This window comes from Stegodyphus dumicola, chromosome 6 (assembly GCF_044657685.1).
Source record: "Stegodyphus dumicola isolate Sdum_Otavi_A_Nest chromosome 6, ASM4465768v1".
NCBI lineage: Eukaryota > Metazoa > Arthropoda > Arachnida > Araneae > Eresidae > Stegodyphus > Stegodyphus dumicola.
The window spans coordinates 219,534,745-219,549,429 of NC_140773.1; the positions used below are offsets into that span (position 1 = coordinate 219,534,745).

At 33.7% G+C, this 14,685-nt stretch overlaps 1 protein-coding gene across 1 annotated transcript in view; it reads left to right on the plus strand.

Annotated features, from left to right (window-relative positions):
* The first annotated feature begins 7,493 nt into the window (after nucleotides 1-7,493).
* The window catches only part of LOC118196447 (uncharacterized), a 59,522-nt gene continuing 52,330 nt past the window's right edge, over nucleotides 7,494-14,685 (plus strand). Inside the window, exon 1 of the mRNA XM_085819537.1 lies at nucleotides 7,494-7,645. Coding sequence (XP_085675663.1) covers nucleotides 7,616-7,645 — 30 coding nt within the window. The 5' untranslated portion in view covers nucleotides 7,494-7,615. The remainder of the gene's footprint in view (nucleotides 7,646-14,685) is intronic.

Consider the following 14,685-nt stretch of genomic DNA (forward strand, 5'->3'; position numbering starts at 1 on the left):
CTAAAGAATATGCCTGCTTTTATTCTATATCTGATCCTACTCATATCCTGTAACTGATGACTAAATTTTAAGTCATTTTATTTAATCACAATATATTTCTTAAATAAAAAATTAAGTAAAGAAAAATCTTAAAAGCTTTCAGATTTTATATTACTCCCAAACAGACTTTTTTTTCTTTCATTTACAGACACATTTCGAGAGCATTTGAGCTAACGCTACATTGGGCTAAAATATTTAAAAACAGGATATCTTTAAAATTTTCGATCGGTAGTCTCGCGCGCTGGAGATAAAAAGGTTTTATTCCTTATAGTGTTGTCACTGCTGGCTTTGAAATTGCTGAGTATTTTAATCAAAACATCGTTAAAGGTCTACAAAATAAGAAATCGATAATATATCAAATTCTAAATTCCAAATTCGGGCTACCAGATGCCCATATTCGGTGAAAGATTACGTTATTCAAAATTGTATGGCTATAGGTACCGTTGTTTCATCAGAGTGGGTGAAATATACATACATTTATGCAGATTCCTCATTATTTAATTTCTTTAACTATAATACAGGTCGATAATATTTGGTGAAAACAATTTGAAAAGTGAAACAATTTGTAGTGAATCAACTCAAAATGCGAAAACGAAATTAATAGTCCTTCTGGGCAAATTGGTCTAAAAGTTTAATCCCTTTGGCTTAAAAATCATTCGGCACACTCAAAGTCTTGACGGGGTCTCTTTAATAACCACATGTCACAAATACCCATCTTCCGAAGTAGCCATATAAATTCCGCCACAAATTTTAATATTCTATAGAGATTTTTGGCTAGGCCTAGCGACAATAGAATGCTCCCCCAATTGAGTACAAATGCTGATAGTCATATATATAACAAGTGGTACAGCGACTCAGCTGGTGGTGACTAAGTAAGAAAGGTTACTTGGAATTAGAGCTTAAACTGTGCCGGAGTCTATGTGATTTACAGAGTTTGTCAAAATTATTTGAAGGTATGAACGATGACCATTTTTCCGATGGTGGACAAAGAAAAACGGAAAGTAAAATAGGTTGCTATAAATTAAAAAGTTCTCCAAATGAATTATTCTTGACGCAAATTGAAAAAAAAAATGCGCCAAGATAATTTTTTAAAGTTATGCATAAATTTCTCACCAAAAATTACAAAATTTAATATCTAGGTATAATCTGAGTCGTAGGATCGAAAGAAGGAAAAAAAATATTTTATATTTCAGAAAAAGTTCGATTTTGTGTCAAAATACCTGTAGTAGAACAACGCTATATACAAATCTAATACATATCTTAAGTCGCGCTTTCGAGACATGAAAAACGCAATTTGAATTTTGTCAATCGGCCCAGTAGAACGGGAGATATAAAATTGTCCCCTTATTTCCCCCGCAGTAAGTACTCCGTGATTTACCCTTATCAGTTTATTTTCCACACTATGGTGGTCTTCCTTTTCGCCGCTTCTCATCTATTTTTCGGAAAGTTATCATTTCAGTAGGAAATGCATCATAATATCTATAAATCTGGCTTAACCAACTGATACGAGATGCCTTTACAGTTTTGAAAACATCAGGTTGATTATACTTCTTATAGATTTCGTGATTATATAATATTGTCCACAATTCATTTTTCTTTACCTGTCGAAAAATCTTCCTTAGAAATTTTCTTTCAGATATCCGCAATCGATCTTCTTCTGCCTAAATTTCCAGCATATCGGGGCATATTCAGCATCTTCCATATCGGGGCAAAAGTCTTATCACAGTCTTATATATATGTATTCTGGTTTTTATGCTAATTAATTTCGGATTTAATTTAGTTTCTAAGTCCATAAAAACATCTGTCGGCCATAGATGTCCTATTTTTAACTAGCCCAGAGGGACAATTTGCCCAAAAAGGCTATTAATTTACTTTTGGCATTTTGCGTTGATTCACTATAAACGGCGAATCACTTTTTAAATTGTTGCCATCAAATATTAGAGCCTGCATTATTAGAAATTAAATAATGAAGAATCTGCATAAATGAATGTTATGTTTCTCGCACTGTGATAAAACAACAGTATCTAGAGCCATACAATTTTGAATAAAGTACGTCTCTGCCGGCATCTGGAAGCCGAAATTCGGAATTTGTTTTATTATCTGTTTCATATTTTGTCAATCTTTACCGAATTTTCGATTAACCAACTCAACGATCTCAAAGAGGACAATGGCAATGCTGTACGGTGAAAATATATATTCAGCGAAATATATAATAAACTCTTCAGCGCGCGAGACTATGTATAGGAAATTATAAAGACTGTGTATAGATATTGATGTTGAATTAAATTTCATGGTTTAATTGAGAAGAACGTAATATTTAATAAATAAAGGTAACGCACAAACCGTTAAAAAACGCTTCTTCTTTATGCATAATATAAAATCTGAAAACTTTCAGACTTTTTTTTAAAATTTCAATGTCATTTAGCTTGAAATCATTGTACCCAGGTATATAAATTGTTTAACACTCTCAATAGTATGATATGATATGAGGAACGCAGTCCGACCCTCCTGGCAGACTTTACGTTGCCCTATGGCCTTTTTGCGAGCTGCTCCAGAGCAAGCTAGAAACAACACCTTCAACAAACAGACATAAAGAACATAACTAAAAAACAAAATTAAAATTAAAATCCCTACTGCAAGCTTATCGTGATTAATCTTCTCCATCATTTTCCTGGCAAAATTTTTTCAGTCTTTTAAAATCATTTAAAATATCATATATATTAAAAAACATTATTTTTCTCAAACTCGTTCCTGATATCAGTAAAATATTTACATGTTTACACATAATGCTCCGCAGTGCCCGGTTCTTTACAGATACCACAGAGGTCAATCTTTAAATTAGAGTAGCTCCATGATTTTATTTGTTACCATCATACATTTTTCCTTATTCTCATTGATGGTTAGACCCATCTTCCCTGCTGCATATTCAAGCGAGACAACCCCGTTGAGATCGTCCAATGATATCAGTGCCATCGGCAAAAGCTAGCAGTTGAATTCTTCTTTGTAGAACAGTTTTACTTGTGTTTAGTTTAGGGTCTCGCAGGGCCTTTTCCAGTACCAATTTAAAGAACAAACAAAGCAGTGAGTCTCCCTGTCGCAGACCTTTCTCAGTATAAAAAGACTCTGAGGGAAAAAAAAAAAAAAAAAAATTTAATTCTGCATTTCACGCTCTAAAGTGTCATCCTTGTAAGGCTGATTTAGTTACTATTATGCGTGGCGTAAAGTGTGAAGTAGGGCGTCGAAAATGTTGAAGATGGATCTGCATAGAAGAAACCGCTACGCGCTGCTCTAACTATTAAAAAGCTTTCATTAAAACTTCAGCACAGGTAATTTTCAGATTGTCAGTTTTCATTCCATCATCATCTTCAGCATCAATCTTATTCTTGCAATTTTTATTTTTTTCCAGGCATAAGTCGCGAACGATTTCTTCTTCACTCAAAACTTGAAACTTGGTTCGCAGTTTTCGATCTTTGTCCGTTCCGAAATGTTATTCTGAGTGATGTATTCGCATCCTTTTATTCTTTGGAACATGCCTATCAATTGATTGTCAGCTGCTGTCTGCCTTGAGTCCTGTTCTCCGTCTATTTTTTTTAACGTAATGCACAATAGGAAAAGCATTAAATAGCCCATTAAAGATTGGAAAGGCTAAAACATCCTTCATTGATAATAAAATTCGAGAATTTTACTAGCTTTCCAATTTTTTTTAATGTTATGGGTCTTCATCCGGAATTGTAAATTCATTAAAAAACTGAGAAGTTGTTCAACCAGACCCCCACAGCCTAACTTAGTCCCTGAATCTAGTGTGGTTGTGACTTATCTCACTTGTCTAACAGTAACATTAGAATCACGAAATTCTTCGTGACAAGGAGTGAAGGATAGCGCCCTGTTGTTGTCGAGAGCTTTGAGCAACTTACAGGTGACAGCGCGATTTAGCTCAGTTCCGCCCCCCCCCACACCCAATTTTGATGGAGAGCACTTCAGGAAGACGGGTCCGAAGGTCTCTCACCCCCCATCCCCTACCACCAACCTCTCGAAAGGACTTTCGGCTCGCCACATATTTAGAGTGCCAGACACTATACATTCACTAACATCCATGCCTTCTCCTGGATCGAACCCGGTACCTTCGGTATGGAATCCCTGAGTATATAACATAAAGTGGTATTTCAAAGGATGATAGAAATAAAGATTACTTTTTCCCAAAGTCTATTTTAATTAATTTCATTAATAGTTCATTTTGATTCTTGTTGATCCAAATGTTGTTAAAAATAACGTATTAGTACGAAGACGCAAGACAAAGCAAAGAGTACGAAGACGAAGCAAAGAGTATGGAAATAAAGCTGAGGATAGATATCTTTACATTAATGAAATGCGTAAGGATTATATTAATATTATTAACAGTTAAATTTTGAGTTAAAGTTCCTTTCCTATCGATTCTTAACTTCAACTTACCACTTCCGGCCAGAACGTAGTTTTAGAATCACGTCTGAATACATAGAGGAAGAGCGGTATTTAACCGCGAAGTTCTTTGATCTTAGTGAGAGAGATACCAGATATTCTGAATAACAGGCGCCCGCCTTTTTAAGCTACTCTCTCGTAAGCTATTATCGTAAGCTTCGTAAGCTTCGCAGTCTATTAAGGTTAAGGGGCCAACTCTGTTAGAATTTGGATAGCTTCGGCTATATCTCTTTGGTTAAGATTAGTTTAGTTTAATTCTTAGTTTCTTAAGTTCAAGCCCAAGTTTCGGCTTTATTGTACTACTCCAAGACGGAATTTCGTTAAACTTTAATTGTAATAATAAAGGGATATTTAACCCTTCTTACTTGTTGTTTCCTGTCACACGAACTTAAGCGATTATTAACTTACCAGTTCTTAAGATTCTTCACTTTCAAGAGCAACCTAGAAATACACAGTGGAGAATCCTACAACTGTTCATCGGGGAAATGATCTGCGTTCCATATTTCAGTTTGTTTTATACAAAACTACGTTGACAGAGGCTTCGGAAACAGAGGTTTTATAAAATGTCTGAAGTATTTAACATTTCAGAATTTTTTTTTTTTTTTTTTTTTTTTTTTTTTAAGTGCATAAGCTCATAAGTTCAACAACAAGGTAAAAACATTTGACAACAATCTTTGCCTCTAATTTTATATTGGCAAAACTTCTAGGTTTGGAGTCAAGGAGTTAAAATTTAACATCAGGTGATTCTGATATTAAAAGGAATATTGCTGTTCCTAGTTACATGCGGTTCGTATACTAACCGGTAGCAAATTAAAATATCTGGCTACTTACTCTTTCTTTTAAAATGGTAACTCTCATTACTATATAACCATTGTTAACAAATCATTACTTTAAGCTTAGACTGTAGAATCATTTCGCTTTGTTGAAGTGTTACTTAAATACGTGAAAAATGTGCAATGGGAATGTACGGAAATTTAGGCGCGATCCTTGAAACCAAACGTGAAACCTGTCATCTATTTTTCTTGGCGAGATCTAAAGTTGCAAAAGCCTTTTGGTACTCCATATTGGTAATATCCAATATTATTTTATTATTATTTCTACAAAATCTTCTTCTACAAAGAATTCCTTTATCCTATAGGAAATTCACTGCCTCCTCCTCTTTAGGTAACTTCGCAAATGTGAAATCCATTTTCTTACTTTTACTTCCCCGTGTGAAGTAAAGGAAGTATTGTAATCGCGAAAATTTTCGGATATCATATTTCAACGATATCTATTTTGACCGCTGTCGAATGCAATTTAAAATGTTTTTGCGTGACATCTGTACGTAAGGACAGAATAAAGGACTCTTTTCCCAAAACGGGCTGCAAAAAGAATTTAAAATGGATTCAGAAGAAAGTTTTTCGTGACAGCTGTAAGTACGTATGTATGTATCTCGCATAATTGAAAAACGAGTAGCCTCAGAACGCTGAAATTTTATATATAGAACTGCTACAATATTATAGTTATGCACCTCCCTTTTTAGTTGCAATCGGCCGCATCAAAAGTATGTAAATATGTATACATATATATCTGCTCTGTTACTCGGCTCCGTGGGCTCAGTTATTTTATTCTTATATGTTGGTAAATTGTGCATTTTTTGCTTTAAAAAGGATTGAATTATGTTCTTATCTTCCGGTTAACGTTTTTATGACTTTAGTTAATCTACATGCAATAGTTGTAGACTTGTCAACAATCCACAATTTAGGAATTGTTTAAGTGCGGCTAAGCCTAATTTTTTTATCATAGAAGCCATATTCGTTTACATTTCAAACTTAGCAGTATAGTAGTATAGTGGATTAATTCAGTTTCTGCACCTTCAGTGTCTTTTTGCCGAGTGGGACCAAAAGTAAACTTTCGGTTTTGTGCAGCAAAAAATCTGTGTTCTTGTCCGCTCTCCGAATTGCTTGTTTTTGCGTGAAAACTCTAATTTTAACTTAAAAATTGTTTTAACTGTATTTTGTGTTTTAAATTTTTCTATATTTTTCAATTTTTGATAAAATTATTTTGAGGCTTTTTTTTTTTCTTTTTTTTTTTTTTCTTTGTAATTTTGTATTTTTGCTTTGCCGCGAAGTGAGAACTAGATGAATTGAATGAGAACTATTTCTCTAATGAAATTAGAGGAAATAAGTTTAAATGAAATGCAGCAAAAAATGTGTGTAATTTAATATTCCGTGCAAGGAAGTCATGTGGTGTACACAACAGATTTTTTCAAAATACTTTTAGTGTTAAATAATGTATACGAAGAAAGTGATTTATCAATTTATGTTTCGTGCAGCTTTAAAAAATATTGCAAACCATAACACATGAATATTTCGCTCAATTTCAATCATAAAACGAAGATGGTTCAGTTCATTACACTGTTGTTAACTTCGGCACTTTACCACACATTTTAGCAATGTTTTTTCTTTGTGGCGTCCATATAATGGAAAAGTACCTATAAATCTTGCCAGTTTGCAGCAACCATTTTCAAATAGCTACATTCAGATGTAAAATCCAGACTTATAATACATATATATGATGCTTTTAACTGTAAAATGCATTTTTCTGCAAGCTGAATAGCTGTGTTTATTTACTACATGCCGGTGCAAACGGAAAACATCAGTACATTCAATTTCTTGATAGAAGGAAATAATAGCTATGTGTATTTAAATGGAAAGCGATAATAAATTTATAAGTGAGCACATAGCTGCAAGATAACTATAATTTAATTGGATCAAGAACAAACAATAATAAATAGTTTCCGAATCAACTACAAATCTTAAGATTCTGATAAGGATCAACGACAACGAACGATCAACGATCATTTACGAACAAAAGTGAAAAGTGAGAGCAAAGTCATTCAAGAAAAGAATAAAACAAAGCTTCTCTTCTCGTCTCCGTTACCTCCATCAAATTGTTTAACGAAGCGAAGCGGCAGCAAGGCCGGTGAACAAGTTTTCTAGGAAGATGTTCCCAAGTCTCATTCAGTTTCATTGGAAACGCTGCGCAAGCAGACGCTTTTAATTGCCGAGCGGGATATAGCCTTTATTTAAAATTGCTTTTTTGCCTGTTTCACTTGGAATTTGGTTCACAAAATTTATGCATGGAAATGAAAATGGCTAGGTGGATTCAAGTAAGTGGTTTGTGTTAAATTTGTGTAGCAGAGGAAAATAGTTAGTTGTGACTTTATTAAATTATATTTAACTATACTGTGGCACTTTAGTAATTAGGTATATTCAACAATTTTTGGCTTTTGTATAAGGATTAATTTACAAGCAGAAGATATGTTGTTATCATATACTTTTGCCTGTAGAAAATTACACACAACTTGTTTTATTTCATTTTAGATTTTATTTTAATTTTTTAATCGTTGGCCCAAAAGTTAGTCCCCAATGGGATATGTAAGCATGTTTCTCGTATTCTAAAAATTTGAATAACGTTATCCTACACCGAAACATGGACACCTGGAAGTGTGACTTTTGAATTTCGAATTTGTTTTATTATCTAAATCATATTTTATAAAAATTTCTATAAAACTCCAATTTCAAAGCAAGCGGTGGCAACACTGTACAGAAAAAAGTACTTTCGTCACCAGCAGGCTGGACTAACAGAAATTCTAAAGATATGTTCTTTTTTAATATTTTGTGATTTCACTGTTGAATTTTATGTTACGTAAGCGCCAAGAACGGTGCATTTAATAAATAAAGTAAGCACACAAAATGTTAATTATAAAAAGACAAAAACAGAGTTTTGTAAAGCCCGCTTAGTAAGAAAACTGAACATAGGTATGATGAATTGAGAAAACACTCCCCCCCCCTCACAAAAAAAAAAAAAAAATGATGCCAACATTTAACGCTGCATCGGAAATTCTAAGCTGCCATGCTGCTTTTGAAATTTTGTAACTTTGCTGTTGAATTATTCTCGTATATGGCGTAAGTAGAAAGAAAATTATTCTAAATAATAAATCTATAAAAACAAAAATGGGTTAGTAGGAGCGAGCGTAACAGCAGCCTGGTAGACTGCGAGCTCAGCGGGAACTAAAAAACCTTTACAAATCCTGTTGGGCGACCCGTTAAAATCTGAAAACTTTCAGATTTTTTTTAATTGCTGCTGTTGCTTATCTTCTAATTGTAAATGTACCAGTAAATTTTTATTTTATTAAATTTAAAAGAAAATAAACATAAATATTACTAAGCAAAGATGAATTCTGTAAGCAATTCCAAAGCAGTGAAAGGTTACGTTCTTGAATTTTAGATTTCTAATTTTACGTGTTAATTTGAGAGATGAGTTTGATAAGTATATAACTAATACTATCCTGAGAACCGTGAGTAATCTTGATCAATATTGCATCGAATACCTGAGAAGTAGAATAAAACAGACTGCCGTTAAAACTTCGGAAAAATAAAAATTACATTTTAAAAATAATTCGCCATATTATAACGTTGCACAAAACGTAGAAAATATATATTCGTAGCTTTCAGTAGCATCATTTACTATGAAGCTAATACATATGATTTTAAGAATAAAAACGTAGTGTATAGTTAGAAAGGAAGTGGAAGTTAAATGTTAAAATGCAGCATGAAACCAGCAGCCACAACGGCCGAGGAGCTGCTATCTCCTCGGGGCTCAGCAAGTAAACGTTATATTTCTGCGGCATTTAGATCTTTTTTTAGATCTAAATTTTAGATCTCTTGGGAGGAAATCCTATGTACTTGGAAACAGTCATGGGACAGTTGTTTTTTAGCTCAAAAGGGACCATAGACCGGAATAGGTTATTAGTCTCGAAACGACATGCTGCGTAGAAAGACTTAAATGCGTTGTATCACTTTTGAAATTGTTGCCACCAAATATTATAGCCCTTTATTATATTTAAATAAATTAAATAATGAAAAATCTGCATGAATGTAAGTATGTTTATCGCATTGTGAAGAAACAACAGTACCTAGAATAATCGAATTTCAAATAACGTAATCCTTCACCTGAATACGGGAAAGCCAAATTTTGAATTCGAATTTGTTTTATTATCTATTTTATAAAAGAGAAAGATAGAGGATCATGTATTATTTATTTTATCGTGGTTTGCTTCCATCGCGTTTGTCATGCTTGTAATGTCAAAATCTTTTATATTTACCTATTTTAACGACAAAGGCAGTTTTATCTGCTACCTTTAATGAAATATTTTAATATGTTTAATTGTTTAGAATGTTCGCTTTCCTTTGAGCTTGGTTGAGGCTGATTAGCGGTCTAGCGGTAAAGTCCCCCTGAATACTGGTAGTTCGATCCGAGTTTCGAATCCCGCGAACGGGCTTGCTGTATGGGCCTTTTAGTGGTTATCCCCACGTATAACGTATATACGAGCCAGTTACCCTTAGAAAGCGCTCCACGAAGGCATCCTTCCCCTTTGGTAGGTAGCCATCGAGTCTTTGCCGTAATCACATAAAAAACATTTAGTTTGGTGTAGATACTCAGAATATCCTGCAAACCAGTCTTAAACTTTTTGTACCTTTTATACACCAGATATCAAATCATAGTTTTCTGAAAACAGAATAAAAAAAGCTTTCAGTGTTACTTTCGCCATTCCTCTTTTTTTTTTTTTTTTTTTTTTTTTTTTCTCACATAAAAGAAAATCCTCTTGGAATTACTTTGGACTAACGGAATTTTTTTTTTTTTTTAATGGCGGCCATTTTTAGGGTTTGGCCACTATTTAGCGCAGAAATGGTAGTCATTTTATCATTGAGGCACCCTAATAGGCAGCCACCGTTACCTCCTGTGAAGGGACAAGCAATTTACATCCATGCCTTCTCCGGAATTCGAACCCGGGCCCTTCGGTACGGTAGACAGAGTCACTAACCACTTTTCCGTTTGGGGCGGCAGAGGAAATGAATACTAGCGGAGATTGTACGCAAAAGCAAAATCACACAATGCTAACTTTTTATCAAAATCTCCATATGCCTGTATCGATATCTGCATATGTTCATGATGTGAATGCCCACACAAGTTTAGAAAAGTAAAGAATTACACACCGTCAGAGCGTCAGAGTGTGAATGGAATTATTCGTATGCATTCAATTTTTAATAAACTGAAAATTTTTAATGAATTATCAATTAATATAGCATGATCAAAAATAAAAAATTTATGTAAACTTTAAAATGTTTCTTTTAATTTTTTAAAGAGTTACGTATGATGTGGTCATCAATAATGAAGTTTTCTGAACCTTTGGTCACTTTTACTGATCAAACAATGCAGATCAGTAACATTCTATACAGTAAGCTCACCGCTAATTTCAGAACATAATCACTCGAAGTAACGTAACAGGTTTCACTTCTTTTTCTTTTTTGATATGCTGCCATAACAACAGCCTTAGAATACCGGAACTTTTAAAGAGGCCACAACTGCTCAGAATAGGGGAAACCAGCGAAAAAAAGTTTTCAAAGTAAATGCTTGTTATTTTCTGAGGATAATAATAATAATAATAATAATAATAGGACAAGCAGACCGTATAGCAGGCGTATTGGTTATATAATGAGATAATGATTAGCGCCTTTTTATTGTAAGCAAAATGGCACTGCAATTTTAAATTTGAATGCAGAATCGCCTAACGGAAGTGTTGCGCTTTCTTTCAGCTAGGAAGAGTAAATATGGCATAAAACCGATCACTTTTATTTGACTTGCTTTAAGTGTTCAAGTCTTGCGACCACGCTGACCATTTGTTCAGGACATATGCTTACGCAACCCGGGGCCCACGGTCAAGAAAGCAGATTTCGGGTACTGCAGGCCTTGGCCCAGTAGGGCTGTTACGTCACTGAGTTTAGGTTTTTAAGTGTTAGAAATAATATATTCGAAGAAAATATAATCCACAATGGTTGAAGTTTTTCAAAAAAAATTAAAATAGTATTTATTTGATACATCTAGAATATTTCTTATTTGTTATCAAATTTTACTCCCAAACATTGAAATGATTGACAATGGAAATACTCTTAGCAGAGCTTTTCCAAATTTTTTTCACTGGTTAACGCTTGACTAATAAATATAATTTATTAGTAAAAATATAATTTATTAGTCATATAATATATAATTTATTAGTTATAAATATAATTTATTAGTCAAGAACAGTCAAGTCATGGTTTTGAGTTACGTATGATGTGGTCATCAATAATGAAGTTTTCTGAACCTTTGGTCACTTTTACTGATCAAATTTTTCCTTCAATTTCAACTTTTCTAGCAATTATGGCTAAATAAACATGTTTGACATTTCTTAAACAATGCAGATTAATTGGAGTTGTAGATTATTTGGATTAATTCACTTGTCTTTGAACATTTCTTTTTCTTCGATGATTGTCATTTTCCTAAAATAACTTCAACCATAAAATTCGGCTTTTATGGTGAGGCCTGATTACTGTATTCATAATTAACTCCTCTTCTAAGAAGTGACTAAGCTAATTCTAAGAGGTTCTTTCAAGATGCTGCAAAATTATCCTAATTACATTCTGCTTTATTTATTTATTTATTTCTATTCGCAGAAACGTGTGCAGAACACTTGTTTAAAAATACTTATTTATTTTTAATGACAGCTTAATCCTGGAATTAACGTCACCGAGACGGTTTCGCCCAAAAAAGTGAGCATTACAGAAATGTGCAGATAGTATTTAAAAACCTGTTAAATGTAGTGAACAGAGAGACATAAAAACTAATGTAACTGATAATACGTTGATGCAGGAATGCGTGGTACGTAGTTAATAAATACTGGGAAAATTCAAGATGACTTTAACATGAGACTCTGAAATACTCGGTGTTACTTGATATAAGTGTCATATAATTAATCTTAAATTTCATACAGAGGTTAAAGTTAATCTTAAATTGTATTTACTACCATATAAGGTAAGACACAATAACACGCCGAATAAATACTAATTCAGAAGTCAAACAACAAAAATCAGCGTTATATTTAAAAAAATTTAACGCTGATTAATTTAACGCTGGTTAACGCTGATTTTTTTTTGTTTGACTTCTGAATTAGTACCATATAAGGTATTTTCTTCCTCCGTTCAGCATGCCTTCGTGCTGTAACAGTAGCAAATTCGGCGTTACAGCACGAAACTCATATTCCGCATGATTCCGCGCTCGTATTCGAGAGTTCCAGGTTCGAGTCCCGGCGAGGGCATTACTCGTTTTTCGTGTTTTCCATAGCAGGTTTTGGCATGTTTCAAGAACCTAAAAATTTCAGTAAGCTGTGGTATAACTAAAGCTCTTGGACCTTAATTATGCCACTCGATACTTGACAAAAAACCAGATTTTAGCCACTTAATATAGCCCATGCTTTACAACAGACGTTAAGGACAATCCAAAATGTTATTTTGAAGCAGAAGATACGAAAAATGAGCAATGCCCTCACAGGACTCGAGCCTAGACCTCTCAAATACTCGCCGAATGTGCTACCGTTACGCCACGAAGGCATGCAGAAAGGCGGCAGAAAATACTTCACATACTCCCCCTTTTGAAGGGCGACTGGGGATTAAGGAACCCTGAAAAAATGAGCAATGCTCTCGCCAAGACTCGAACCTGGATCCCTCCAATTCGCTCTGATTTTGCTACCATTACACCACGAAGGCATGCGGACAGGAGGAAGAAAATGCCTTACAAGTTAATGGTGAGATACATATATCCCACACGTAGCAATCAACTTACTATAAACACACCTATTATTCTGGTAAACTTTATTATATGAAATAGATTTTATATCATATGGTACAGGGTAATGCATTCTTACATTACACGTTGGGCAACTCATTTTTATTTTCTCTATGTTCATTTGTGTACAACGAGCACAGCGGCATGTTGATTTTCAGACTATTGGAAGATGATCCCCAGCATTCAGGAGATTCTACGTACTTTTTAACCCAGCGGTAATTTTTTAAACTTTGAGACATATAATATGTCCGTTAGTAGTCAAAGGGTTAAATCTTAATTCCTAATGTGAAATTGTTTCCCTAAATAGTGCAGAAAAAGTGGAGTTTCTAAATCAACAGTAAATCTATACAGTTTGGTTTGCTTTGGAAGCATGAACTAGATCCAAATACTTAGCAAACACAGAGCGAACTATCGCTGTGTCTAAAGCAACCACAGAGACTTAAAAATATTTAAACAAACTTTTAGATTAGAAACAAAACTTGAATATAAACAGACTTCTTGTGCTTAATGAAATCAACCACCACTTGTTGCGATGTAACTTAAACAATCAAAAATATCAAATTTAAAAAGTGGATTAGTAGTTAAAGAATATACGATTATATTTAAATCTGAACTGGATCAGAAAACTCTAATCAGCGTATCAATTTAAATGTCAGCAACAAATAACACAAAGCGGAAAAATTACAAAATAGTTAACAGAGAGATAAGCAGTAAAAATACATTCTGTCTTACAACTCAAAAACCTCAAATATAATCTAACTCAATTTATATTCTGCTGAGGAAATGGAAATGAAAAGTTATAGTACAGATTTAAATCATAACAACTGGTTAAATTCAAATAGTAATCCTACAGATCTTTTGAAGAATACCCGGGTATCGCTATGTTAAACATTAAATAGATAAAATGCACTGGAATTCTGTGTAAGCCTTTTGTGGTTTGGTTTGGTTTAGCCAATTATGGCAAAGCACATTAGGGCTATCTGCCTTCGGGGAGGGAGCCTTCGCGGAGGACTTTCTAAGGGAAACTGGCTCACAAACACGTTATACATGAAAAAAAAAAATGAAAACGCCCATCCAGCCAGCCCATTCGCTTAGAATCGAACAAATCATTTAGACTAACTGAATATTTTCTTTTTACAAGGCAAGATATGGATGTCTAAATTAGCGCAGCTGCATATAAATTTTAAAACTTACAACATTATTCAGCTTTATCAAAATTAAAAAGGTCTTTCTTCATAAGATTTTTCATTAAAATATTCTCTAAATTTCTATACTATCGAGTTCTTAGTTTTTAGTGAAAACCTTTTACCTAACATTATTTCATAAGAGTCATTTTCATCCCTTCAATGACAAAATTTGTTGTTCACTCATACATCTTTTTCATGCATCATAATATTTATTTATAGGCATTTTAGCATTTCCTATTTTGGAAAACTACTATAGAAATAAGTTACTCAATTTGTTCACATTTATCAACTCTTCTTC